Raw genomic sequence first — 27,896 nt, 5'->3', positions numbered from 1 at the left:
GTGCATATAAGTTCTTTGGCTTTTCTCTTCCCAGCCCTCCACCCCCCTTCCCTCTGAGGTTAGCAAATCTGTTCCCTATGTTCATGTTTTTTGTTTTATTTTTGGTGAACCCAGACCTTTCGGTGTACAAGATGAAGCTCCAGTGAACCGAGCAACCTGGCCAGGGCTCCTGTATTTCTTCCTGTATTTCTTCCACATAAATATTTGTGTGTGATGTTTATCATGCTCAAGAGCCTATAGCTTTAGGACAGATGAAATACAACTACAGACACCAGTGATCTGAGATTATTATTCAGATTTCATGTTTTATTTTAAGTATTTTCAAAATCCCCCCCATGGTTTTCCACCCACGTCAGCGAACCTTACAGCAACGTGTGGTTAAATCAGTGATGGAAGAGCCGAAGACTCGTGTGAGCGAGGACTATCCCCAGTTCATCGCAGGCCTCAATCACGACCTTGTCAGCAGCAGACCCGGACGGGGCAGCAATAAAGGCCACGCCACTCTGAGCGGGAAACGGATACTGACTTTCAAAACGCAAGTTTACGTTAAAATGCACCAAAATCAAAATCTGCACCACAAACGCATAACTAACAATGATTCGCATTGCAGACCGACTGACTCAGACCAAAGGTAAAAATAACAGGCTCTGAGTTACCCGAGCAGCTAACGGAGAAGTCAGAACCATTCTCTAACTGTCGATGACACAGCACACCGCCACAGCCTGAGCACATGACTCACGGGCATTAAAACCAGAAGCAGGACTTCTGAGTTTCCACGTGGAGATCAATTCCCTGCAAGTGTGCACCCAGCCCACACTTACCCTCTTAGCTCTGTCTACGTTATCCCTGAAAGGGAAGAAGGCATCCGAGCTGACAGAAACGTCACAAAGTTTGTCGATCCATTCCTTCTTCTCTGCCTCGGTTAGTAATTCAGGGACTTCCTCAAACAGCGCCTTCCACTTTACTAAATCTTCACCCTGTGAGTGGGGGAGGAGGGAGAGAAAGGCTGGACCCCATCTTTAGGAATACCTGATGCGAGATGCCACAGAGCACGTGGGCATTTTTCCTAGTAATTATTCTTAATTATAAATAGTGACATTTACTCTCAAGCTCATATTTCTAGAATCTCTACTTCTTAAAAATGCTTTTAACATGTCTTTAAGGAAGGAGAGTGACTCTGAGTGTAGCAAATAAAGACTATACCGTTTACTTTGTACTTCAGTCTATTCCAAATATATTTTGTTCTTTAATCTCTGCCCAAGTTAAATCTACTACTTTATACCCCTGTATCAAAGCAAGAAAGGAAACAGATAAGGGACTTTCTAAAACTACATTTAAACAATTAGCCTCAAGTATATAGACAGTCTTACTGACAAATCAAAACACAATTCATAATATTCATATTTTAGGAAGGTGCTTCCATTTTGGGTGATTTTTTTTTTTTTGGGGGGCTTCGACAACATTCTTTTATTCCTGTTCACATACAAACCTCTTCCAGGAGAACGAGCAGGCTTTTGCTTGGTAACGTCAGACAGAAAGATACCAGATTAGAGTAAAAAGGCCAAGCTGTTTCCAGGGCTTCGGCTGCGAGGCCCGCCCCACCCCGCCTCCACACGCACCATGTCTCGGGCTCCTGCTGCGGAATGACACCTCGGCGCAGTGGATTCGCCCTCACAAAAGCACCGAGGACAGGGCCTTGCCTTGTTTCCCACCCGTATCTCCTAAACCCTTGCTAATATCCAGAAACTGGGCTCAACCCCATTGTTCATCAGGCTATCTGATACTTGCGATTTTAATGTTCCCAAACACCTTCTGCAGAACAGGAGATATTAACAAACACGAAAGGAAACAAAATATACTGGGTGCTTGGAGAACACACGGTGGGGAAGAGAGCACTGGTTGCTGCCGTCAGACATCTGTGTGCAATGCTTCTAGTCCACAGGGGAAACACACACACACAAAACACAAAGGTTGTAATTTAAAAAGACAGAGAAAATTTGTGGTGTTAAAAAGGGATGAAGGAAGTTAAGTGAGACAGAAGACAATGAGGCACTGATAACACGTTTAAATTAAGGATTTTATATAATAAAGAATTTTTTAAAAATAGCATTTAGTATCAGGGTGAACATAATATGCTCCACTCATAACCCGGTAACAAGCCTTTTACCTCGCCGATGGTTCCGGTAACGTACTGATCGATGGCGTTGGAGATTTCTGCTCTCTTGACTCCGGTTTGGAACTTCATGGAGAGCACCCGAGGATGATGTCTAAGCCACCAGAAGTTCGCTTTATCTCCTGCCAGGCGGGTGCAGTGGATCCGAGACTGCTGTCCTGCTCCGATGCCAATAACCTGAAGAACACGGACACAGAAATGAATGCCTCTTCCAAGTACACATCTGCCTCACACCTGTTAATTTTATAAAAGGAAAAAGCAGGCCAAAATAAGAGAAATGCAAATACTTTTAATACCTTTTTAAAAAAATTATTTTCTTTATTGATTTTAGAGAGAGAAGAAGGGACAGAGGGACAAAGCAGAAACATCGATGAGAGAGAATATCGATTGGCCGCCTCCTGCATGCCCCCACTGGGGATCGGGCCCACAACCTGGGCATGTGTCCTGACCGGGAATCGAACTGGCGACCTCTTGGTGCATGGGTCAACGCTAAATCACTGAGCCACACTGGCTGGGCCACTTTTAATACTTTTTAAGTCAATAAAAGGTGAGGGTTAAGTAAGAGGTTTATGACTACTATCTATACATTTTATCTCTCAACATTCTGGAACTTCCTACAACTCCTAGACATCAGTAGTGAAGCATAGTCTTCCTGGAACTTACTAGAACCTGAGGAAACCAGCAGCCACAATCTCCCAGGTTTCTGTTGTCAGAGACTAGCAATCTTTTAACAGTTGGCAATAACTAAAACTCTGAATTTGAGAGGGTCTTCCAGGGTGCACACTAATTAATACCCCGCCCCCCCCCCCCAAACTGATGAGCCAAACAAATGCCAAGAGAAGAGCTCAAGGCACTGGGAAGAAAGGGCCCCTATGCTGCTGACGTGATGACAGAACCAGGTTCACCCCACAGGTCCAGGCCTGGTGACGAGCTAGCCTGGGCCCATGTTCTATGGCTCGCAGCACCAGCAAAGTCCAATGGGTGGCTTGTAACACCAGGTAGTAAGAAATCCTCGCTAACTTAATTGCAGTAGTGGGCACACAACTATATAGTTTGGGTTGAGCATTGTCCCAAGCACCGAAAGGTTGCCGGTTCAGATCCCGACCAGCACATGCCTGGCTTGGGGGCTCAATTCCCGGTAGGCAGAGATGTACAGGAGGCAGCTGATTAATGTTTTGCTTTCACATCAATGTTTCTCTCTCTCTCTCTCTAAAAATCAATAAAAACACTTTTTAAAAAAAAGGTCAAAATATCTATGTAAAAATATTCTACAAGCTATAAAAATATGGGCTAGTGGGTGGCATCATGATTCTTTACTCCCTCTTCTACCAGTGGTGAGGGGGTGAATAAAGCAGCTTTGAGCAGCTATTCAAGTCCCGCTAATCCAAAATGTGCAACCCATTCCAGGCAAGAAGCAATATGACTCATTTTAATACTTAGTTCCAAAGATACTTTGTAATATTAGCTTGAATAGTCCACCAACTTACTCAGGAAATACTAACAGACCCAGGAGGCAGATGGATCTTTGAACATCATTCTGTAAAATGCCAGCCCCCTCAGGTGTCTCGTGGCTCAGTTACCTGACCGTTCTTGGCATAGCACACGGAGTTGGACTGGGTGTACTTCACAGCAACGGTGGCCACAATGAGGTCTCTGAGCGCGGGTTCCGGCAACTGAGCAAACACAGAACGGTGAATGGCACCCGGCCTTTTAAACTTCATTTAACTTTAAACATCTCATACGGCATTTATTGTAATAGACTTACAATGTAGTTACCTCGCTCCAACGACTGAGTGAAATTAACTATTCACGCTGAGCAAGCAGTAGTGTGTTTTACTGAAAAGATCACTACTGACCATGTGTGCTCAGTGCCTCGCAGATTCAAACTAATGCCACTTTGCGACACCTTTGGCTTAGCCTGTTTACATATCACACAAGAGAAGTCCTCATAAAGACTGAGCCCAGATTCAAATCAGCTCCATTCCTGCCAGAATAAAGATGATCTGCTTCCACGTGACCTGCCTGTAAGAAGTGTAAGCCAACTCTCCGAAGAAAAACAAAATGCCATCCAGAACTTCAAAATATCTCTATAGTTTTATCACCAGCAATGGCCAGCCATCAATCAAAAATACCAGGCACACTGGCAGACAAGACCAGAAAATAATGGAGTGACATATCTGAAGTAATGAAAAGAAGTAGAGCCAACATTAGACCCAGCAAAAATATCCCTCAAAGCTGGAGGCCCAGTGAAGAGATTTCAGGAAACATCTACCAGCTCATCCATTTCCTTACTGTGTAACCTTGGGCAAACTTCTTAACTGTCTATGTCACAATTTTGTGACCTTTACAATATAGAAGATAGTAGTCCCCTCCCACTCCATGGGGGAGGGGACTACTATCATATTAAGTCTGTGGTTCTCAACCTTCCTAATGCTGTAACCCTTTAATATAATTCATGTTGTGGTGACCCCCAACCATAAAATAATTACACCTACTTAATTACTGTAATTTTGCTACTGTTACGTCTTAGGCGACCCCTGTGAAAGGGTTGTTCGACCCCCAAAGGGGTCGTGACCCACAGGTTGAGAAACGCTGTATTAAGTGCTATAGTACACAATTACACATTAAATAATATTGTATGTAATTACAAAAAAAAAATAATAATCACCATTATTATCCTAGGAGTATGTTCTTCCTAAAAGACAACAAAGAGCTCAAGAGTAAAAACTTGTCTACACAAAAACACTGATGACGGAGCTGAAAATGAAAACCACCTACAGCCCTGGCTGGTTTTGCTCAGCAGTTAGAGCATCAGCCTAAAGACCTGGGTTTGGTTCCCGCTAAGGGTATGTACCTCGGTTACAGTTTGTCCCTGGCCCTGGTTGGGTCATGTGGGTGGCAGCCACTCGATATGTCTCTCTCACATCGATGTTTCTCTCTCTCTTCCTCCCTCTCACTCTATCTGAAGATAAATGCAAAAATATCCTCGGGTGAGAATAGAAAAAAAAAGAAAGAAAACCACCTACATATCCACCATAGTATGTCTACACATGCATTGCTCTGTGGACTTTCGGATGAAGACATGAATATGTTTATTGACAAAGAAACACAATTGTAGCTTAGTGCATGAAAAAAGGCAAGTTATAGAACAGAATTTAAAAGACATGATTCCATTTATATATAAATGACGATAAATCTCTTGATGTCTGTACATACAGAACCTTCTAATAGAGTCTTGTATTCATTTTTTACGCTCTTAAGCTTACTTGATAACTCAAAGACACACCAGCCATTTGCCTACCAACCAGTTTTAAATATGGGCCTTAATGAATGCATAAGCTTATAAATATTAAAAACAAACTTACAGAATTACTAACAATTAAGTTCAGATATTTTCAAACTTACATCTTTATTCTTGGTAACAACATTGCTAAATAATGACCTATTGATGACACCATTATTTCTCTTCTGGCTTAAACGAAGACCAAATAGAGTTCGAACTTCATTTTCATCTGGATTATAAGACTGGTCCATCTACAATACAAATGTAAAGAGTTATAAAAGTAATAAACCTATATCCCTCAAAATTTTTCACTTAATTTATATCCAAAAGATTTGTTTGTAAGCAAGGTTATATGCCTTTTTTTCTAATTTAATCACACATAAGACTATTTCAGTATAAGCATAAAAGAAAGGCCACGCACCAATATTTTACACCAAAAATTTTTATAGGTTTCACAACTCTATAGGGTATTATAGGTTTTACATTTTTAATATAATGTTAAAACCAATGATTCCAGTGAGTGCATTTCTGGTTGCATTAACTAAAATCACTATACAATCCTTTTGAAAGATTAGCAGACAAAACAAAATTTGCTAACAGGCAGTGGCACATAAATTCTAATTTTCCCTTTTTTCTGAACATCTATTATAAAACACCTAACACTTAAATTACAAATTAAAGAAAAGTTAAAAGGGGAAAACAGGACTGGTAGCCTGTTGTCTTTGCCACTTCGAAGGGAATGTATTTACTGCTAGCTTTCTCTCCTAAATCTTGAGCTGAAAAGATACTAAGACGTGGGAATCATCTGCATAAGACCAATCTCTCCCAGGTTTTTCTGAGCTTAAAGTATTTCTTCATTTATTCTTTGGATGATCTTTGACCTAAAAGGCACTAATCTATAACTTAGAAGCAAATCCTCATGTTAATTCTGCTTAACTTGCACTTTCCTGGATTCTAAAATGTTCCCTTTTCCTTTACATTAAACAATTCCTAATACTGAGATGTACCTTCCCATTAGTTGATGTCAAAAGACACTTGTCATTAGTCAGGTAGAGGATCACGGTCTTCCAGGGCTGTCATGTGTCCGCACGCAAACTTAGCCAAACACTCAAAGTCCCGAGGAAGCTCCAGTCCTTTCAACACCTTTGAATTTAAAACTGTCAGGTGCTGCCCTGGCCGGTTTGGCTTAGTGGTTAGAGTGTCGGCCCACAGACCAAAGAATCATGGGTTTGATTCTGGCTAAGGGCACGTATCTCAGACGCAGTTTGATCCCTGGCCCTGGTCGGGGTTGTGCAGGAGGCAACCAATCAATGTGTCTCTCTCACATCAGTGTTTTTCTCTCTCTTTCCCCCTTCCTCCCACTTGATCTGAAGATGAATGGAAAAATACCCTCGTGTGAGGATAAAAAAAAAAAAACTGTCAAGTGCTGAAGAGGTCACAATGAATGAGTTCAGGGTTTGGAAAACATTCTCAATGTTGTTACACGTAACCACTAATAGCCATGTGTACTTATTACTCTTAATTAAAAATAGAAGATACAATGAAGGATACAGTGATAGCTAACTGAATGGTTGAATTTGTTGTCAAGTAGCTTAGGAAAACAAGCATGTGTACTTGAAGTAGTTTTTCTTTTCTTCCTTCTTTAAAAAGCTAACATGGAGCCCTGGCCAGTTTGGCTCAGCGGTTAGAGCGTCGGCCTGCGGTCCGGAGAGACCCGGGTTCGGTTCCCGCTAAGGGCACGTACTTCGGTTGCAGTTTGTCCCCGGCCCTGGTTGGTCGTGCGGGTGGCAGCCACTCGATGTGTCCCTTCACGTCGATGTTTCTCTCTCTCTTTCTCCCTTCCTCTCTCTCCCTCCCACTCTATCTGTACAAAAAATGGAAAAATATCCTCGGGTGAGGATAAAAAAAAAAGCTAACATGGAATCTATGGTGAACTATACAATTACCGGTACCTTACAATGAAGGATAAGTACTTAACTTCTATTATATGGAGCTGAGATACTACAGATTTTCTGACATTAATACTTTCTAAAAACAGTATTATGAATTTTTACTTCTAATTCAATTAACTCTGTTTTATCATTGTAAAGTCTTAGATTATGCTAGTTTTCTTAATACTGAAGAGCTTGCAAAAATCAGTGAGGAAAAATATCTCAACAACCTATTACAAAAATAAGCAGAGTATAGGCAGACAGTGCATAAACAGGAAGTAAAAATACTCTTAAATGTGAAAAGATGTTTACCCTACACAAGAAATTAAAACTGCAATGAGATGCCATTTTCATATATCTTATTGCTGTGAAGAAAAGTTTAAGAACACAATGCTGGCAATGGCATTGAGAAACAGGGAACCTGCCCAGGTGGTGTGGCTCAGTGGCTGAGCGTCGACCCATGCACCAAGAGGTCGCCAGTTCGATTCCCGGTCAGGGCACATGCCCAGGTTGTGGGCCCGACCCCCAGTGGGGGCATGCAGGAGGTGGCCAATCAATATTCTCGCTCATCAATGTTTCTATCTCTCTCTCCTCTCCCTTCCTCTCTCTCTAAAATTCAATAAAGAAAAAAAAGAAATAGAGAACCTTACATATTATCACTAAGACAAAATTTGTTGTACGATTTCTAAGAAGAGAAGTATCAAAATTACGACCCTGTCCTAATCTCTCTCTCAGGCCCCATCCCCCAAGTTACTCAATGCAGGATGGAGCAGTAGCAGCAAAAAGATGGGCGACCACCCAGATAAATGACACAGACACGGGACAGAATCCCAAGACAGTGAAGCATTTTGTGTGAGTGAGGGGAGAAAAAGAGAGAACAAAATGCGCATATTCGCTAAATATGTATTTCAGAAAAAATAAGCAAGAAATTTTAAATATTAGGTACTTCTAATAAAGGTAACTAGGAAGGATGGGAAGACTTTTCTTCAAAGGCCCTCTAATACCTTTTGAATAGAAAACCATGTAAATACACTAAATATTTAAAAAAACTTTTAAAAAGACTTTCAGGATTAAGGATAAAGAAACTGCAATAAAGAGTGTCAGCAAAAATAAAAGATTAAGTGTGAGGGAAAAGAAACACAAAATAAAAGAGCAAATTACTGTTTCAGACACGAAATTCACTAACCTGAAGAACACAGTAGTTGCCATTTTTCTTTTTAGAAAGTATTTTCAAAGCTTCTTCATCATATCCTGGGGCAACAATACCATCAGATACCTATAAATAAATATTTTCTGTTTTAAGAAATTACAGAACACCTCTTTAAAAATCTAGAGACAATGATTTATATCAAATACTGCAGCTGCATTTTGTGGTTTCTGTCTCCAACAGGTCATGCTAATGCGGCAGGTCCTGGAATAACACCATGTTGTTGATGAGATGCCAGAGGAGCGTAAACTCTTGTTTACATCAATTAATTGGTTTCATTATACATCGTTTTCCTTATTGTACCATATTGGGAAAGATAAGCCAATGTTAGAATACAACTTTCTATAGCTGAATTCATCTCATGTGCTGTCCTTTCAAAGTTTTTGGTTGTTCATTTCTGTTTTAACTAACAAATATAATCAATTTGCTCTGATAGCTTTAGGGAGAAAAACGATTTCTGACTATTCTGTTCACAGGGTAGTAGTTTGCACTAGAGAGAGCATGTTCTGGTTGGGGATGACAGTGGTCATGGAAGAATCTCTAGAGCAACTGAACACTGTCAAGCCACACGCCCCTTTAACCTTCATTTCTACCTTTTTTTATTTTTTCTCTCTAACCTGTTTGAGCTTTTTTTTTTCCATCTATCTCCCCAGCACCCCTTTTCTGGAATGCTTATTTGGTCCTCAGCTAATGAAGATCAGTTTTCTGGAAAGGCTCGTCATTTCCCCCATTATACAATCTCTTTCATTACAGATGCATGAAAGTTTACAGGAAAGCTCATTATTACATCACCATCCAAGACGCTATCCTCCACTCTTCAGGAAAAATAACTGGCATTAAGGTAACAACTACTAGAAAATTTAAGAGAAGTAAATAAATTAAAACTTTATCTTGGCCAAATATCCATTTGAAACACTAATTAACTAAATCTCAAAATTACAATTCAGTCAAGGATTCACGTTCTACATAAAATATGAACATTCTAAATGATAAACTAATTCACACACGGTATAAATATCAACATTACAGATTAGGGTTTCGGTAAACACTGAACAAATAGATAAAGCCCGAGGCAGTTATGCGTGGATCAGGATACACGATGCACTAACCTCTCTGGAGATAATTTTGGCAGTAGGGACATCACATATATCAGATAATGCAACAAAGTCACCAAATGAAGACATTCTATCAGCCCCTGAACACAAAAATTAAAGAGGTATTTACCACAAATTAGAAAAAGATAGTGCTTAAAAAACCCCAATGTGATCATATAAAACCCATTTCTCTAAACCTGTTATTATTTACACAAGACTTAAATAATAGATTAACAAGTCATCTAACTGAAATAATCAGTGAGAAAGTATCCTTCAATTCAACCTTCTTGAGCACTTGGCAAACGTTTTCTGTGACCAGTCCGACATGAATATTTTTAAAGCTGTGTGACCACTCAGTCGCTGGTGTGACCACTGAATGCTGGCTGTAGTTCTGAACCAGCCATTGATACCACATCAACAAAGGGACGTGGCCCTGTTCCAGTCAAACCATTCACAAAAATTAGGTGGTGGATGGATCCTGTCCATGAACCATAGCAGCTAACCCGTTATAGAAGGTAAACTGTATCAGATTTCTCAATAATCTCCCACAAATGTTATAATAATATTCACAGGTTATTAAACTCACAAATTAGGTGTCTGTGAAACATATAATTCTAACCAAATTCAGTTTAGCCAGAATGACCATGCAATTTTAGTTGTATATTAAGCAGTTCAAATGCATTCAACAACCTAATCTGAAATTACATGCATCAGATTCCAATTATGTTTCCATTTATTACATTCAAATACTAACATACTTTTATAAAGAAATGTATTCCGAGGCACTCATATAATCATTCAGAAGTATAAATGAAAAAGATAATTTGAAATCTTATAATGAAACAAAGTTATTACTATTTTATTGCACTTAGGATAGAATATGGCCTTTTCTGTTAAAAAAACAAAAAGCCCTGTGATTCTTCCGACCTCTTGCTCGCGCATATGCAGTCGACAGGGGCGTAAGGGTCTTATGCATGTCATAGACCATGCACACTTTGGCCTCGTCTTCACTAAGTGGAATTCCAACAGCGGCGCCTGACAGAGAAAACCACAAAATAAACCAACAACCTCAAGTTACTACTTGTCAACTAAATCAATGCAACATTTTCCTTAACATTGTCTATGCAGCATAATTTCTAGCACCTGTGCCGAATTAAACAAAACCCTGTTTGGCCAGATAATTAAACATCAACAATACAAGTGCAGGGGAGGGTAAGGACAGAATCGCCCTCTGGCCTCTGAAAACAGCCACGTGCCTGCAGGTGGCAGCACCAGGCACGTGTGCGAGGCTGGTTACCTTTACTGCCTCTCCCCGTCCTGCTTCACACCACACAACACTTACTTCTTTTCTTTCTTCAATTTTTATTTATTTATTTATTTATTTATTTATTTATTTTTTATTCTCACCCGAGGACATTTTTCCATTTTTTGTTCAGATAGAGCGGGAGGGAGGGAGAGGAAGAGAGAGAGTGAGAAACATCGACGTGAAGGGACACATTGAGTGGCTGCCACCCACACAACCAACCAGGGCCGGGGACAAACTGCAACCGAGGTACGTGCCCTTAGCGGGAACTGAACCCGGGTCTCTCTGTACCGCAGGCCGACGCTCCAACCGCTGAGCCAAACCGGCCAGGGTTATTAATTTATTTTTGTTACAGATGTTTCTTTTCCCCCTAGACAACCTCCTCCCCATCCCACTCCTCCCAACATTGTTGTCTATGTCCACTGACAACACTTATTTCTTCCCTGCTCACATCGTTTTAACACTGAATAAGCACCTGAGATCTAATTCTGTGTTGGACTGTCAACAGATCCGGGAATATAAGTAGTTGTGGAGCTGATTTAAATCTTCCTATCGCAGAATGTTACACAATGGTGTATATGTATGTAAATACTATCTACGTGTGTGTTATTTCTTTACCAGATTTTATCACGTTACTATCCTGAAAGTGTGAACAGACTTGAGAAATAATGGTTTCAGACTTCGCAGAAGGTCTGTATTCGCACAGGAACTCACCGAGTCTTCAAATTAAAAAGAAGTGCCTTTCAAACAGTTCCGGAGCGCACGCTTTACCTGCTGGGCTGACGTGCTTGAAAGAGGCAGCGGCTGGAATGCCTAAGGCTTCTCTGAGTTCCTTCACCAGCTGCCAGGCATTCAAAGCATCACACAAGTTTATGAATCCAGGGGCTCCATTTAGAACTACATGTAAAAAGTGTACAGACATTACCAACTCGGGTCAATAAGGTCAGATATATGTACATTTCTTAGAACATGTATCAAAACTGCACAAACATGTTTTAAGTGAAGAGGCAAACAGATGTACACGAACATACTAAGTTGATAATAAAAATGAAAACACACACACGCTTACGCACACACACTCCTGGAGGACCAACTCCAGCTGATCTAGGTAAGAGCCATGCAGGAGGAGAGAAAACGACAACACTAGTGATGATCAGGGGTCCACTTCAGTACAGAGCTGAGATTAATCAATTACGGCAACTACAGAGACTGTATAAAACAAGTTATAAACTTCGTTGATTTAAAAAATAATATCACACACTAAACTGCCACGAGCTTTGAGTGGGAGGAGAGGAGGGGAAAATGTATTGTTTCTTCTTTTACACCGGACTCAGTAGGTTCTGATGAAGCTGACATGCAGTGGAAAATAAGGCCACCACTCAGGCATCGCCTGTTTTCTTAACAATGGCAGGATTTCTAAGAAGTTAATACTTCTTATGAACAAACATTTGTAAGTTCAGCACACATAAAAAAATAGTGGGCCATTAAATAAAAACAAACACAAATAATTACATTTCCTTTGTGTTATTTTATATACTAGATGGTTTTAAATGTACAACTTTGCAAAATATTTGCTGAGTACCTACTGCAGTGTTAGGCACTGTTCTAGGAACTTGGGATATTGTCTATGAATAAAATAGCCTCCCATCTCCCGCCAAAATCACTGTCTTCATGGATCGTAGGGGAGAGGCATAGAAGAAACAAAATAGGCAAGAAATAGTAAACAATAAGAGAAAATATTAGGTATTCATACAAATGAGCTGAAACCTTGTGTACACAAAAACCTATACTTGAATGTTTTTAGCAGCTTATATATTCATAACTGCCCCAAACTGTCTTTTCATTTTTCATGTCCTTCAATAGGTGAATGGAAAACCAACCATGGTACATCCATATGCAATGGAACGTTACTCAGTGATTAGAAACGAGCTCTCAAGCCACCGGAAGACACGGAGAAACCTGAACTGCACACTGCTAAGTGCAAGAAGCCCGTGTGAAAGTGCGATCCCAACGCTGTTTAATATTCTGGAAAGAGCAAAGCTATGGAGACAGTGAAAAGATCAGTGATTGTAGGGGTGAGAGGAGTGAAACACGGGGGTTTTTAGGTGGTGAAATTATTCTGAGTGCTATTATCAAGGTGACTACATGACATTAGGCATTTGCCAAAACCCACGGAATACTGAACAAAAAGTAAACCCTAATGTGAACTATGGACCTCAGTTAATGATCATGAACCAACACTGGCTCATCAAGTGTAACTGATATATCACACAAACGCAGGAAGTTAACGGGGGAGTGGGGAGGGAATATCTGAGGTCTGGGAACTCTACTTTCTGATACTTCTCTAAATCTAACACTGCTCTAAAAGAAACACAGTACTTCAAAACAGAAACAGTTCCCTCAACCAAGTACAAACAGAGAAGTTTTGAAAATAAAAACCTGGGTCACTTAAAGTACATAAAGCCTTTTGCAACAGCACCTAAATAGGGAACACATCACCATGAGGAGGAAACATCCGATACAATAGTAGATAAATCTGTTCTAAGAAATTCTAGAAGTCAAAATCCATGCAACATGTCGGGTTTCTAATGAACCATTCAATAAATATTTAGGGAACACGACAACCAATATTCTAAGCACTGGGGATACAGTGATGAACAAACAAGAAGCAATGAACAAAGACAGACAAGGTTTCTGTTCTCAGGAGCTGACAACCTAAAGGCAGAAGACAGAACATAAATATATGCAGCCAGGGTGATGAGGTAAATGTGTGAAGGGCAGCTACTTTGGTCTGGGTGGTCACAGGAGGCTTCTCTGAGGTGGTGACATTTAAGGTGAGATCTGAATGACAAACAACTGGGACTATGAAGACCAGAGAGAATTCTGGGTGAAAGGAGCGACTAGTGCAAAGGCCCTGAGGTTGAAGAGCTCAGCCTGCAGAAGGCACTAGGAAGTGGACCAGAGGAGGGTTGTGGAGGAAGTAGACTGGAGACAACAGGTTTGTAAGGGCAGTACAAGACCATTAAGTAGGAGGACGAAAGCCAATGAATGTTTTTAAGTAGGTGTAATATCTGATTTACAAAGGGAATAAAGAGAGATCAGTTAGATTATTGCAGTCAGGGGGACTTTCAGGGTGAGTGGGGTGGGGGGGCTTGGGTAGTGTTAGAAAAGAAAATTTGAGGTAGAGTAATAATAGAAGTAGTGGATCCACTAAATGTTAAGGGTAAACAAGAGTATTTCAAATTCTCCTCCAACTTCCCCATCATCCCCCACGGCTCCCCTCCCTGGGCTGGTGAGGGAGCAGAGAAGCAGCCTGGAGGGCCTGCGTCTCCCACCACCACCCAGAGCTCTGGGCCTGCCTTCTCGGGCCCTTCGCAGGCTCGAGGGAAGCTGTCCTTGCTGTCCCCAACACCAACCCTCCCTCCAGTGCTCGGGCCTTCAAGGCCTTCCCACCCTTCACACCCACAACTCTCTCCTCTGCCCCCTGCACACACTCCCTTCTACCAGAGAAAGCAGGACAAGCTCTAACAACCCACCTGAAGAACAAAACAGAACTAAGAACTGAAAAACCCCCTTGAAACTACAAACCAGTGGAAGTCCTAATTTCTCCGTTCAAAGAATTACCTTAATCACTGTTAACCTCACATTCCTATTTTGGTCCATGTGACCTAAGCTTCCAGATTCATCGTTCTAAGGAAACTGCTTCTCATAAAATTCCAGAATCAAACAGTCACTTTTCCATTCTCGGCAGCACTCCTCTGCTTGGAACACCTTTCCCAGCCTGGCTCTCCCCTGCTGGCTCCTCCCGGCTTCCCCAAGGCCTGGCCTCGACCCTCTGTGAAATCAGGCCGTGCTGCTCTGTCCTGTCTTCAGAATTATCCACATGACAAACACATCCCACTCTACCTCCAACTCGGCCTCTCTCCAGAAGCCCAGACGATCTCAGGATGTTTGCTCACAAGTCCACTTGACATTTCAAATTGATAGGGGAGGGGCCCGTAATAGAAATAAAATTAGTTGTTTAATAGCTATTCACTATGTCTGGAGATTTTATCTCACAGAAAATTCCACGACTGGATTTGTTAGAATCTGCCGAAATCCAGAGGGATGCTATACCCAGGGATGGCTACTCACTACCACCGACTGCCCATCCACGGGATGCAAAAGTCCTCTTCTTAAATTTCACTGATTTAAAAAACCCTTTCATACAGAACCAATGGGCTCCCGCGGTCTGTTTCCTTCAGGATCAGCCTGCTCACTGCCAGTCCCCCTCCAGCCCCTGGCATCCCTGCATGGATGTCAATGGAGCAGCTGCAACATTCATGCAGCGAAGACGCCCAATACCCCCCACCCCCATCAGGAATCTCCCTCTATCGCCGCACCATGAACCGCACACAGTCCTTCTCCCTCATCATCTCTGATCCGACTGATTCCAAACGGACGACCCTTCAGAGGGGAGCCGTATACCCCTCCAGGTACTCCCACATGCCATCCTCCCACATTTATGTCTGGTCCAACTTACTAGCGGAGTCCACGATGACATCCAGACCCAGGAATCCCTCCTCACCAGACAATTAGCCACCCAAACCTCCCCCTTTTCATGGCTCTCTCTCCTCCAGGAGGGTCTAATGCTAGCCAATCTTACCGGGGCAGGCAACCTCTCATCTTGTTTAATGTGTGCAGCCTTAGGAAAACCTCCTGACGGCGGTCCTTTGTCCTACCGCTCTCAACTGCTCCGGGACGTCCACCACACCAAAACTTATGACTCCTCTTGCCGATGTTACCCTATATCTGCTTCCTGATCTCTCTCAAATTCCCTTTTGTTACAGTAACAGCTCATCCAACCTTTGCAAACACACACAATCTCCCACTTTCAACTTGACTGCCCCTAGAGGCTATTTCTTCTGGTGTAACCATACCTTATCAAAGACCCTCTCGACCCCCTTGGATCCCACTCTTCACTGCCTGCCTGTCACCCTAACTCCCCAACTCATGGTCTATACACCTGAATTCCAACAAAAATATATATATTACAACCCGAAACAAAAGTTGGCAATCTTTTTACCCCTTTTAGTAGGACTCTCCCTCTCAGCCTCGGCTGTCGCCGCTGGACTGGGAGGGGGTGCCCTGGCACACTCCTTAATCACCTCAGAAAGCTTAGAATCCCAATTTCAGATTGCTATTGACAGCTCAGCTGAGTCCCTAGCTTCTCTCCAGAGGCAGATCACCTCCCTGGTTTAGCTATCGATGCAGAATCGAAGGGCCCTGGACCTCCTCACAGCGGAACACGGAGGAACCTGTCTATTTCTTAGAGAAGAATGTTGCTATTATATCAACGAATCAGGTTTGGTAGAAACCCGCATTGAAACCCTCCACCAGCTAAGCTCACAACTTAAAAAACAAAAGTTCTCGGCAGACGCCTCCTCCTGGTGGAAATCCTCCATGTACTCCTTACTCTTCCCCCTCCTCAACCCAGCCATCATCATAATAATTATACTGCTAATTGCTCTATTTTCTCCACTTCATCCAGGACTGATTCGCACAGCTCACAGACAATAGAGGTCCACCAAATGATGCTACAACAATATCAGCCCTTGACCAGTCCCCCGGACTCAGACCACGCCAACTCAGCCCCCTCCCCTGACGTCGCCACCATTCAACAGGAAATAGCCAGAAAGACGACCTTGCCCCTATTCCTATACCACAAAGTCGGGAATGTCTGATAGCCTGGGGACTGGCGCCAGGCAAACTATTCAACCATTACCTCGCTTACCCAACCTAAACTCCCACCCTGTTCCAGGAACTGTTTGCCCCGGGCCTATAGATCACCTCCTGTCCTATTCCAGGAACTGTTGGCCCCAGGCTAATAGACTCACATTCCAGAGGCTCCCATGCATAGTCCCACAGGGCCTAACCAAATTCCAGCTACCACAGGCAGCTATAAAAATCACAAACCCCAGTATCAGGTGTGGCTTCTAGGACTCGACTCCCAGAGTCTGTGAACCCGCCCGAAGTGTACCCAATAAAGCCTGATCTGTTTATTCGGCTGTTTGGCTCTCCAGTCTCTTCTCTATTTTTCGGCAGCTCCCCCTCACCCCCCCCCCCCATTCCTTACACACTACTCTAAAAATAGAAGAGATTTTTCTTATAGACCCTGTAGGGTTGGTGGTTGGAAGATGGACGTTTTTTAACCTTGTGTTAATGCATTCTCTGAATCCTGGCCCACCCAGGTGTATTGTGTGCTTCATTTGCATGTGAATAAGGGCTTGTTATCTTTTGGCTTCAAGATCTCTTCCCTAAAAAGCAAGAGACAAAGCTAGGGTGTATGTTTGCAGTAAAGCCATCTCAAGGAAATAATTTACTTAATTAAATCCACTTGTGACCTGGGGGTACCAATCTGCAAATAAATGGGACTTGGTTAGGAGAACTGGAGCATTTGCTACTTTGCAAAGCTCCCCCTAACTCCAAGCAGCATGTGCTTGTAGTTTCACTGCGTTGCACCGATCCGGGCAGGCCAAGAGATGGCAAACCCTGGGAAACTGGAAGACATGTTGCAAGGAGAGAAAACAGGACCGTAAAGATATGGCAGCCACAAAATCCAGATGGGTCCATTACTCAGAAGATACATTTCAAGTGTAGATCAAGGACAGGATAGACCTATCTAAAGGGAGACAGGGTTCTGGGGCTGATCTTTACAAGGACAATGATAGAAAACAGACCCTGGGAACTCACATAGTTTTAGATTTTTTCCCCCAGGTCTACCCTTACATAATGGCTGGCTTGAGTCGAGATGTCAGAGCGGTTTCTTTCAGGGCATAACACCTGTTGCTCTCTCAGATCGCCAGCCATCTGAATACTGAAAAGCACCGCAATGGTTCAACCTCTTCTACTCTGGTAGCAATGGGCAGCGGGACCCTTTTGTGTCCAGTTTCAAAACTTCAGGCAGTTCAGCTCTAAGAGGCATACTGTAATTGACTGTATCTTCTATACGTGAACCACATCTGATACAGTACAGAGAAAGACACACACCCAGACACAGCAAACCACACCACAGAACGCTCAGCCTTTACCTGTGATGGGAAGCTTGGGTTTCAGTGTGTACAACTGGGCTGGAGTCTGATGAGGGTTCATGCCGTACCTCAAGGGCATCTGAGACATTCCTTTACTATACTGTTGCCTGAAGTAGTCTGAGATGGCTTCGTCGTACTGTGCCGTGTGGGTGAAAGCCTACGAAAAGTGACACCTCTGTGAAACACGGGCAGCATTTCCCACAGTGTAGTTAGCATAGAGCCAACTACATCCCCTCACCCTGCACACACGCCTGGGCAGGAAAGACACCACGTAATACTAAATAGCACAGTGCATAATTCCCTTTAGATCGCTTTAAGGGAATACCTCTCTAATATTTGGTCTCTTCATTTATAACTAAAGGATAGTAGCTCCAAGCAGAGCCTTGGCGAATTATACGCTCCAGTGAGGAATGGGTACCGTTTGGTTTTGCAAACACTGCACTAGATAAAAGTGCACCCCCACCTTCAAGGCCAACTGGCGCCTAGTCTCCAAGGAGGTGTCTTTCCTGTCGGAGGTCCGCATCTCTGCGGCCACGGCGGCGTAGTCCTCGGGTCCACACACGACGGTCACTCGGGCGTGGTTCTTGGCTGCTGCTCTCAGCAGTGCCACTCCACCTTGGAAAAACAAAATATAATTTGTATTTTCCTATCAGTTTAAGGTCTTTCAAATACAGTCATTGTACATATAACTTCTACTTTAATTCTTGACTTAAACACTAAGGGAAGAAAACAACCCAGATGAATCCCTACATAAAGCAATAGCTGTGAAAACACCGATGAATTACAATCCTCCCAGAATCCAGCTGGGGAGCAGTAACTATTGCCTACTCTCTCAATAGTGAATTTCAAAACAAATCTTATTTAAAATTTAAATAAATAATTTCTCCTCTGTCGGTCTTCAAAAAATGGGTTTTCCAACTTACCAATATCAATTTGCTCAACAGCCTCTTCAACAGTTACATCTGGAGAAGCCACCGTCTTCACAAAGGGATAAAGATTACAAACCACAACTCTGAAAGAAATTGCACCTGTCATTAGAGCTCAACCTACATGGTTTACAGCTATGTAGGAAAAGTCAGCCAGTCGCTATTAATACACGACCAAAACCCACAAAGATCAAAAATGTAAATGGTGAGCCTGACAGTTAACAATTCTAAAAAGCTACGTTGAAAAGTCAACACCTCCCCCGCAGCAGAGCACAGGTAAACAGAGGTGGCTGCGGGGTCAGGCGCTCTCCATACACACTGTGCTGCCTGGTAACCCTACCTGCCCATGACACCATCAAGCCATCAAAAAACTTTTTTTTTAAATAGAAATGCAAAATACAAGGTTACAGAGAATATCCTCATTTTGGAATTGAATTTCAGATTTTATTTCCAACGGATTATATACAGTGATGAGAAATGATGGACCATTCTATTCTAAGGGTAAAACATTTGTTTTGTCTTCAGAGAGGTCATATACAACGATGGTAAAAGGTGAAAAGAATTTTACTTGTAGCTTTATACCCAAGAGAAATGAAAATATCAGTCCACAAAAAAACAAAAATAAAAAAACTTGTGCATGAATGTTCATAGCTGCATTATTCTTTACATCCAAAAAGTAGAGATAATCTAAATGTCCATCAACTAATGACCTGACAAATACAATGGATTATTTTATAGCAACAACAAACAAAGGAATTACAGATAGTGCTGCTTTCTAATAATTGATCAGTGATGTTTTCGAGGAAATATTTGATCAAAGGAAGAAAATGGGAAAAACCAATATAAACTGAATTACTGTAAATTTGAGTTGGAGCTGCCACGGCACAGGCAACCCCTGCAGGTCTTTCTCAAAACTTTGCAATGTTAACATGGAAAATCACCTTAGGACTGGTCCTAAAGCAACCCTGTGTCTCAAAGAACTGTTTGCAGAGAAAACAAGAAAGCAGACACTTTGACTACTGGACCGATGACTTCTGAATGGAAATTAAAAACATCGTTTAGAATTAGATGTCACTCTGTCAATTTATTTGCACCAAAAGAAATGCCCTCCTTCTACTGATGTAATAATTGTTCTCCTTCCTTTTCTCTTAAACACCCTTTGCCTTTGTCTCCTAATCAAAACACTTTCTAGTATTTTCCCAAATCAGTGCTTTCAGAATAGCAATTCTTTTTTTTTATCTCAAATAAATGCTTGCTACCTCTCAAAAATACAAAACAAAACCAGAAGTACTGATTTTATAACATGAATGGACCTTGAAAACATGCAAAGAAGTTAATCACAAAGAACCACACATTGTAGGATCCCACTGATATGACATGTTTGGTAAAAGAAAATCCATACAGACAGAAATACAGTGATGATTGCCTAGGGCTAGAGGATGTTGAGGAAAATGAAGAATGAATACTAATGGGCTTTTTTTTTTGAGGGAAGTAATAAATATGTTCTAGTATTAACTGTGGTGATGGCTGCATAATTCTGAATACACTAAAAACTACTGAGTTGTATATTTTAAATTGGGAAGTCATACAGTATGTGAATTGTATCTGAATAAAACTATTCTATATATTTAAAAGAAACAGTGAGAAACTATGCAAATAATTAAGCTGCTTGTATGTATAAAAATTTAGATCATAACTTCCTAAAAAAGCAAAGGTTGTTTTTAGTTTAGGTACACATTTTGGTAATATATACTTGGCAAAACCAAAATGCTAACAAGTACAACTTCACACAGAAGGTACTCAATAAATGTTTATAGTCTGCAATTATAGACCTAAACCTAACGGTAATCTTTTTCTTTTCCCCACTGGTTTCGGGTACATACTGAGTGGTTAGACAACTATAAACTTTTAAGTGTTTCCCTCGATAAAAGGGGCACCAGGTTTGGCATACTCTTCCCCTTGGTTCCTATATTAAAAATTTAACTTTGGCCCTGGCCTGTTTGGCTCAGCAGTTAGAGCACTGGCCCACGGACCAAAGAGTCTTGGGTTCGATTCCATTCAAGGGCACGTACCTCAGTTTCAGTTCATCCCCTGCCCTGGTCATGCAGAAGGCACCAGTTGATGTGTCTCTCTCACTTCGATGTTTCTCCCCCCCCCCTTCTTCCCTCCCTCCCACTTTATCTGAAGATAAATGGAAAAAAATATCCTCAAATGAGGATTAAAAAAACAAAAATCAATAAAAACATTTTAAAAAATTCAACTTGGAATTTTTACCTTATAAGATTGAAATCAAGTCTGGCCATGTCTGCATTATCTTCTGGGATATTACGAGCCAAGATTCCTAATTCAATAAAGTTAAAACATTAGTTCAAAAAACAAGTCAGAATAAGGTACTTCTTTCCAATATAGTCCCATCAATCAAGTTGAAGTCTCTAATATAACCTAATTAAGAATACCGAACATATTAAAAATAAGATTAGTGGGCATAATTAAAACTTTTTTTTTTTATCAGTTTCTGATTCCTCTTTTCTTTTTTAAAAAATTTTTATTGAATTTATTGGGGTGACATTGATTTATAAAATTATATAGGTTTCAGGTAATTCTATAATACATCATCTATATATTGCATTGTGTTACCACCCCAAGCAAGTCTCCTTCCATCACCATTTATCTCCCCTTTGATTCCCCTTTTCTTAATCAACAAATGTAAAAGGAATTTTCACGTAACTGTTGCCAGTTCCATTAATCTATGTGCTCCCGTAAGTAAATGGTTTGTCTAATTCTTAGCATAGCCTTTTATTCTGCCAAATTTTACTGTAACTGGTAAGTTAGCAATAGATTTATTTCTCACCACTTTGATTGGTATGCAATTCATTGTCTCAGATGAATGAACAAAGTAAAGCACTTTGAAAAAGGATTCTTCTGAAAGTCAGTTATATGGTCATGCTTTATGCTAAGTTTGAATCGTTATAAAATCTTTTCACACATGAAATCTAAATATTTTCCTTAACTCCAGCAGGAACTATCACTCTAAGTTAATTCTCAGATCAGTACTAATAACAAGCAGAGGAAAACAATCAGAATCCATCCTATATAAAGCAAACTAAATATTAAACAAAAGTTCTAACTTGCTTTATGAACTTTTAACAGCAAATGTGCCCAAATCAATAAAATCCCACAGACTTTTCTTTTGACCCTATGACCTGCTTTTTCCTTGTTTATTCTGTAAAATAATCAACTAAACTATTCCTGTAAACCACTGGTTATTTTCAATTGAAAATGCCCCCACGTACCAGCGTGGACTGCAGGATGCAAGGTTTTCACGCGTCCGCCTAACATTTCAGGAAACCCCGTCAGCTCAGAGACATCTCTGAAAAGAAGTAAACAGAACATTTTGCTCCTCTTTCTACTTAATTGTCATTCACATTTTATGCTATTCCAAAGCATCTTCTAATGTTAAGTTTACTGTTCTCATTTTGAGATTTTTCAGGGCCTAAATTTTCAGAATTCAGAAATTGAATCGTAAGCCATACTAATAAAATATTATAAAAAAATAAATTCAACTGAAAATTTGGCAGCATATAACAAAAAGCATTAAAAATATTCTTATTTTTGCCCTGGCCAGTTTTGCTCAGTGGTTAGAGCGTCGGCCTGCGGTCCAGAGAGACCTGGGTTCGATTCCCCCTAAGAGCACATGCCTCAGTTGCAGTTTGTCCCCAGCCCTGGTTGGTCGTGCAGGTGGCAGCCACTCGATGTGTCCCTTTCACGTCGATGATATTCTCTCTCTCTCTCTCCCTCCCACTCTATCTGAAAAAAAAAATGGAAAAAATGTCCTTGGGTGAGGATAAAAAAAAAATCTTATTTTTGTGTGGCTCAGTGGTTGAGTGTTGACCCATGCACCAAGAGGTCGTGGGTTCGATTCCCGGTCAGGGCACATGCCCAGGTTGTAGGTCAAATCCCCAGTGAGGGGCATGCAGGAGGCGGTCAATTGATGTTCTCTCTCACTGATGTTTCTCTCTCTCCCTTCCTCTCTCTCTAAAATCAATAAAGAAAAAAAAAATATATCCTTATCTCAGAAACAGACTGTAGTAAAAACAAGAATTTAGTTTTATGATTAAACGAGCATGAAGATGGCAAATCAAATATGTGGGAAAATAAAAGATTGTTTGGTAAAGTGGTTGGTATTGAAATAACTGGTTAACCTCACCCAAAAATAAATTCCCAATGAATCAAAGGTTTGAGCATTTAAAAAAAAAAAAAAAAATCATGAAAGTACCAAAATTAAATACATGAGGAATACTTTCAAAGTATTAAACAAAAGATTAATTGATCTGTTCATGTAAATGTTAAAAACTTTACAAGCAAAAAGCTGGAAAATAACTGCAAAATATGACAAAGGGTCAACTGAAAAACTATTTAAATATTGATCCATATCACCAAGTTGACATAAACCCTCCCTGGCAGAATTTACAAGCAAATTTAATGACATGGGGGGAAAAAGCCCACAATACAGGGTGGGGCAAAAGGAGGTTTATAGTTTTGAGTATGGGAAACAGTTTATCTTGTATTGTTATTTATTAATTATTGTATTCTTTTCCATACAAACTGTAAACCTACTTTTGCCCCACCCTGTATGTTAAATGAACAAAAGCAAGAAGCAAAATTATCTCCTATAAAATACCAGCTATGATTATAAAAACACTGGAGGAAACACATGCACATGTTAAAAGAATGATGAGCCATTTTACCACCTTCTCTACAGCTTTCCACATTTTTCAAATTTTCTACAATGAACATATAAAGCCTTTGTAGTAAAATAGTAATAAACATTTTAAAGCAGCAAATTGCATCAACAGAATACAGAATTTCCTGGGTAGATACTCCTACTAAGGAGGGCCATCTGCAAATGACTGTGTTTGCCCAAGAACTCGAAGTTTCAATATAAACAGAAAAATTGGTGACATTATGGTTTCCAATCCAAAATTCCCTTTCCTGGAGCCCTGGCCCAGTAGTTCATTTGGTTAGAGCATCTATGCAATACTCCAAGGGTGCAGGTTCGATCCCTGGTCAGGGCACACACACGAAGCAACCAGCCCTGGCTGGTTTGGCTCAGCGGTTAGAGCATCGGCTGGTGGACCAAAGGGTCTCGGGTTCGACTCCTGGTCAATGGCATGTACCTGGGTTACAGGTTCAATCCCCAGATGGGGTTGTGCAGGAGGCAACCAATCAATGTTTCTCTCTCTCCCATCTCCACTCCCTCCCACTCTATCTAAAAATCATTAGAAAAATATCCTTGGGTGAAGATTAACCAAAAGAAAAAGCAACCAGTGAATGCATAAATAAGTGGAACAACAAATCAATGTTTCTCTCAAATCAATAAATAAAAAAATATTGTTTTTAATTCCCTTTCTGCCTTGGCCTATGTGGCTCAGTTGGTTGGGTGTTGTCCCGTGCACCAAAAGGCTGCGGGTTCGATTCCTGATCAGGCCACATGCCTGGGTTGCAGGCTCAATCCCTGGTAGGAGCCGGCTGATCAATGTTTCTCTCTCCCATCAATGTTTCTCACTCTCTTCTTTCCTTTCTCTCTAAAAAAATCAATGAAAATATAGTTTTACAAAATTCCCTTTCCCAGAATTTAAAAAATAAGATCCAGCTTCTCCAACTGTGGATAATTGCTAAAAAGAGAAAAGGTAAATCTATACTTAAAATTAAGCACCATTTGGAGTAATTATAAAGCTTGTCTATCTTTAAGAATTTCTATGTAACAACTGCCCTCTTGGGAACAGAACACTCACCAACTAAAATCTCATCAATTTATCTCACACCTCAAGGTTAACTTCCCAGTATAAAATCTTGGCTCTTCCTTTTATACTCGTTAGCTATATGATCTTGGGCAAGTTACTTGACTTTTTTGTGCTTCAATTTCCTTATTTATTAAATGGGGATAATACTATCTACACCAAAAAGCTGGTGTAAAGATTACATCAGTTGCCCTGGCCGGTTTGGCTCAGTGGTTAGAGCATCGGCCTGCGGTCCGGAGAGACCCGGGTTCTGTTCCCGCTAAGGGCATGTACCTCGGTTGCAGTTTGTCCCCGGCCCTGGTTGGTCGTGCGGGTGGCAGCCACTCGATGTGTCTCTTTCACGTCGATGTTTCTCTCTCTCTCTCTTCCTCTCTCTCCCTCCTACTCTATCTGTACAAAAAATGGAAAAATGTCCTCGGGTGAGGATAAAAAAAAAATAAGATTACATCAGTTGCCCAGCCGGTATGGCTCAATGGTATGAGTGTCGACCCATGCACCAAGAGTTCGCTGGTTTGATTCCCAATCAGGGCACATGCCCAGGCTGTGGGCCTGATCCCAGTGGGAGCCATGCAGGAGACAGCCAATTGATGTTCTCTCTCATCGATGTCTCCATCTCTCTCTCCCTTCTTCTATCTCTAAAATCAATAAAGAAAAAAAAAAAGATTGCGTGAGTTAATATGTATTTAAAAGTGTCAACAGTCTCATTTTAATAGAAAACACATTTACATTCTCAATTTTTTTTTTAAAAGACCGCAATAATGGGGCTAAGTAAGGAGTGGATAGAGGTGCAGATCAAATAAGACTAAAGTAAAGAATGAGTAAATATTTATTTATTTAATCCTCACCCAAAGACATTTTTTTTTTTTTTGCATTTATCTTCAGATAAAGCAGGAGGGAGAGAGGAGGGAAGACAGACATCGATGTGAGAGCGACACATCGGCTGGTCACACCCACAGGACGCCAACTGGGGCCACAAACTGCAACCGAGGTACGTGCCCTTAGCAGGAACCGATCCTAGGTCTCTATGGTCCACCGGCCTACGCTCTAACCGCTGAGCCAAACCAGACAGGGCAAGAATGAGTAAATATTTAAACTGGAGGATAGAAATGCAACTTGAGGGCTCCTTATACTTTTTCTCTCCGTTTATGTCTGAAATGTTTCCATAATGCAAAGTTTGGTGTGGGGGGAGGGAAGGAGGAAAGGGACCACAGAGAGAGCCTGGCTTAATTGGAAGCTTCCAACTACAAAACAACCCAACATGGGTCGAAGAGGAGAACACAGTTCAGGCATTGGATCCTTCCCACTACCTTCCATGATTCTTGGGGGTTGTTGTGCAAACCACATATAGAACATTTATTTAATACAGTAAGGTATTCTTGCCATATGAACTTACCAAATTTAGGGAAGCTGTGCACTGCCCAAATGAGGCAGGATTACAAGATGAAAAAGGGATTTATCTCTACATGGAAAAATATCCACATGACAACAAGAGCGGGCGGATCTGTCACTCCTTTTCTAAAATGTGTTTCAGGGATGGAGATGTCCTTCCTCTGTTGATTACAGCTGTCTTACGGCCTTTTTCATTTTCTACATTTTCAGTGGTTTCTCCCTCTCCCACGAAAATGCCCGCTCCTTGATGTCAAGAATTGCATTCTGATTTATTTTTTGCTTATTCCTTCTCCCCACCACGCAGGCCAGGTGATGAATAGCATGTGGATAAAGGAATGAATGAATGATAGATTTGTGACGTCCTATGGTTACCAGAGAGGCTAAGGGAAGAGGGGCAGATTTGAAGCTTAGTGTGTCAACAGTGTACTAAAGAGCCCATCAAAACAGCTCATGCGAATCCTAAACAACTGAGCTTGTCTTGACAAACACAAAGTCCGCCTAAATTAATCCGTTATAAGTGGCTTGGAAGAGGGGCTCTGAAATGGGGATACCCCGGTTCCAACCCCAAACACCACTCCTTACTTAACTCCGCAGGCGTGGGCAGAATTTACCAAGTCCTGGGCCTCACTTTCCCCTTCTATAAAGTGGGTCAGCAGTGCACCGGTGTGGCAGCGGGGTCGCAGGAGTAAAGGAGGCGGTCCACCCTCAGTGCCTGGCACCCACTCCTGCCTGGTTAACGTGACCACACTACCCTCGATGGGACCTCACGTGGCAACTCAGTTGGGCCTTACCTGACTGCCAGACCGGCATCCCTGAGAGCTTTTGCAGTCCCTCCAGAAGCGACCAGATTCAAACCAACAGAGGTGAGGTTTCTGGCAAACTCCACAAGGCCGGTTTTGTCAGAGACACTAAATAAGGCTGAAAGACAAGACATGGTTCCTCCTCAGTCGCTGCACACGACAGTATCTTCTGCAAGGCCTTAGGGTGGGGTGCGTTTTGGGAGGGACAGTCGCGGATCTCCAGCCCCCATCACCTGGCCCACACGAGCCCAGCCCAGACCCGGGCCTCCAGGCCTGCAGCGCCGCCGGGCCCCCGGGCCAGCCCCTGCTGGGGGCGGGGGAGCCTCGGGCGCGGGCCCGGTGCGCCGACGGCCGAGGACGCGCGAGGGGCTCACCGAGCTGGCCGGGCGCCATGGCGCACGCTGCGGGGCGGGCGGGGCGGGGGACGGGCGGCAGGGCAGACGGGCAGACCGGGCAGGCGCCACGTGCGGACCCAGGCGGAGGGCCGGGAAGACCGCGATCCGGAAGCGGGGCGGGCCGCCGGGCGCCTGACGGGGCACGTGACTCGGCCGCTCCGACCCCGCCCCCTCCCCGCCCTGCTCAGTCTTGGACGCGAAATTGAAGCCTCCAGGCTGGAAGGGCTCCGGCGGACATCCCTAGACCCGGACCCCAGACTTCAAGGCTCCGCGCCCCCTTTCCCCCCGCGGGCCTCCTTGCCCGCCCCGGAATGTGGCAGCCCCGCCGCTGCAGCGGACGCCTGTTGCCCGGGGCAGCGGGTCCCCGGTTGGGCAAAGGGAGACAGCCTCTTGGCAATCATCTACCATCCTCCCTTTTAATAAATCTAAATAAATAAATAAATAAATAAATAAATAAATAAATAAATACCTAAATCATCTATCATCCTCCTTTTTAATAAATCAAAATAAATAAATAAATAAAA

The 27,896-nt window shown here is 42.1% G+C and overlaps 1 protein-coding gene across 2 annotated transcripts; it reads right to left on the bottom strand.

Moving 5' to 3' along the window:
- Positions 1-302: 302 nt before the first annotated feature.
- Positions 303-27,388, bottom strand: ATIC (5-aminoimidazole-4-carboxamide ribonucleotide formyltransferase/IMP cyclohydrolase). 2 transcript variants are annotated; one of them, XM_036254016.1, is made up of 16 exons: positions 27,352-27,388; positions 26,969-27,095; positions 22,281-22,357; positions 21,262-21,328; positions 18,985-19,073; positions 18,525-18,676; positions 18,062-18,218; positions 11,763-11,888; positions 10,616-10,723; positions 9,704-9,789; positions 8,574-8,663; positions 5,579-5,707; positions 3,754-3,846; positions 2,168-2,350; positions 822-977; positions 303-503 (listed from the first exon to the last, which is right to left on the bottom strand). In XM_036254016.1, the coding sequence occupies exons 1-16, from the start codon at positions 27,368-27,370 to the stop codon at positions 384-386; spliced, it is 1,779 nt and encodes a 592-aa protein (XP_036109909.1). In that variant the 5' UTR covers positions 27,371-27,388; the 3' UTR covers positions 303-383. The 2 variants fall into 2 exon arrangements, with proteins under 2 accessions (XP_036109909.1, XP_036109910.1); XM_036254017.1 differs by lacking the exons at positions 26,969-27,095; positions 27,352-27,388 and adding an exon at positions 24,806-24,931 and having other exon boundaries at positions 326-503.
- Positions 27,389-27,896: the final 508 nt, after the last annotated feature.

Source organism: Molossus molossus, unplaced genomic scaffold (assembly GCF_014108415.1).
Source record: "Molossus molossus isolate mMolMol1 unplaced genomic scaffold, mMolMol1.p scaffold_m16_p_11, whole genome shotgun sequence".
Classification (NCBI taxonomy): domain Eukaryota; kingdom Metazoa; phylum Chordata; class Mammalia; order Chiroptera; family Molossidae; genus Molossus; species Molossus molossus.
This window is presented reverse-complemented; position numbering and strand designations above follow the sequence as displayed.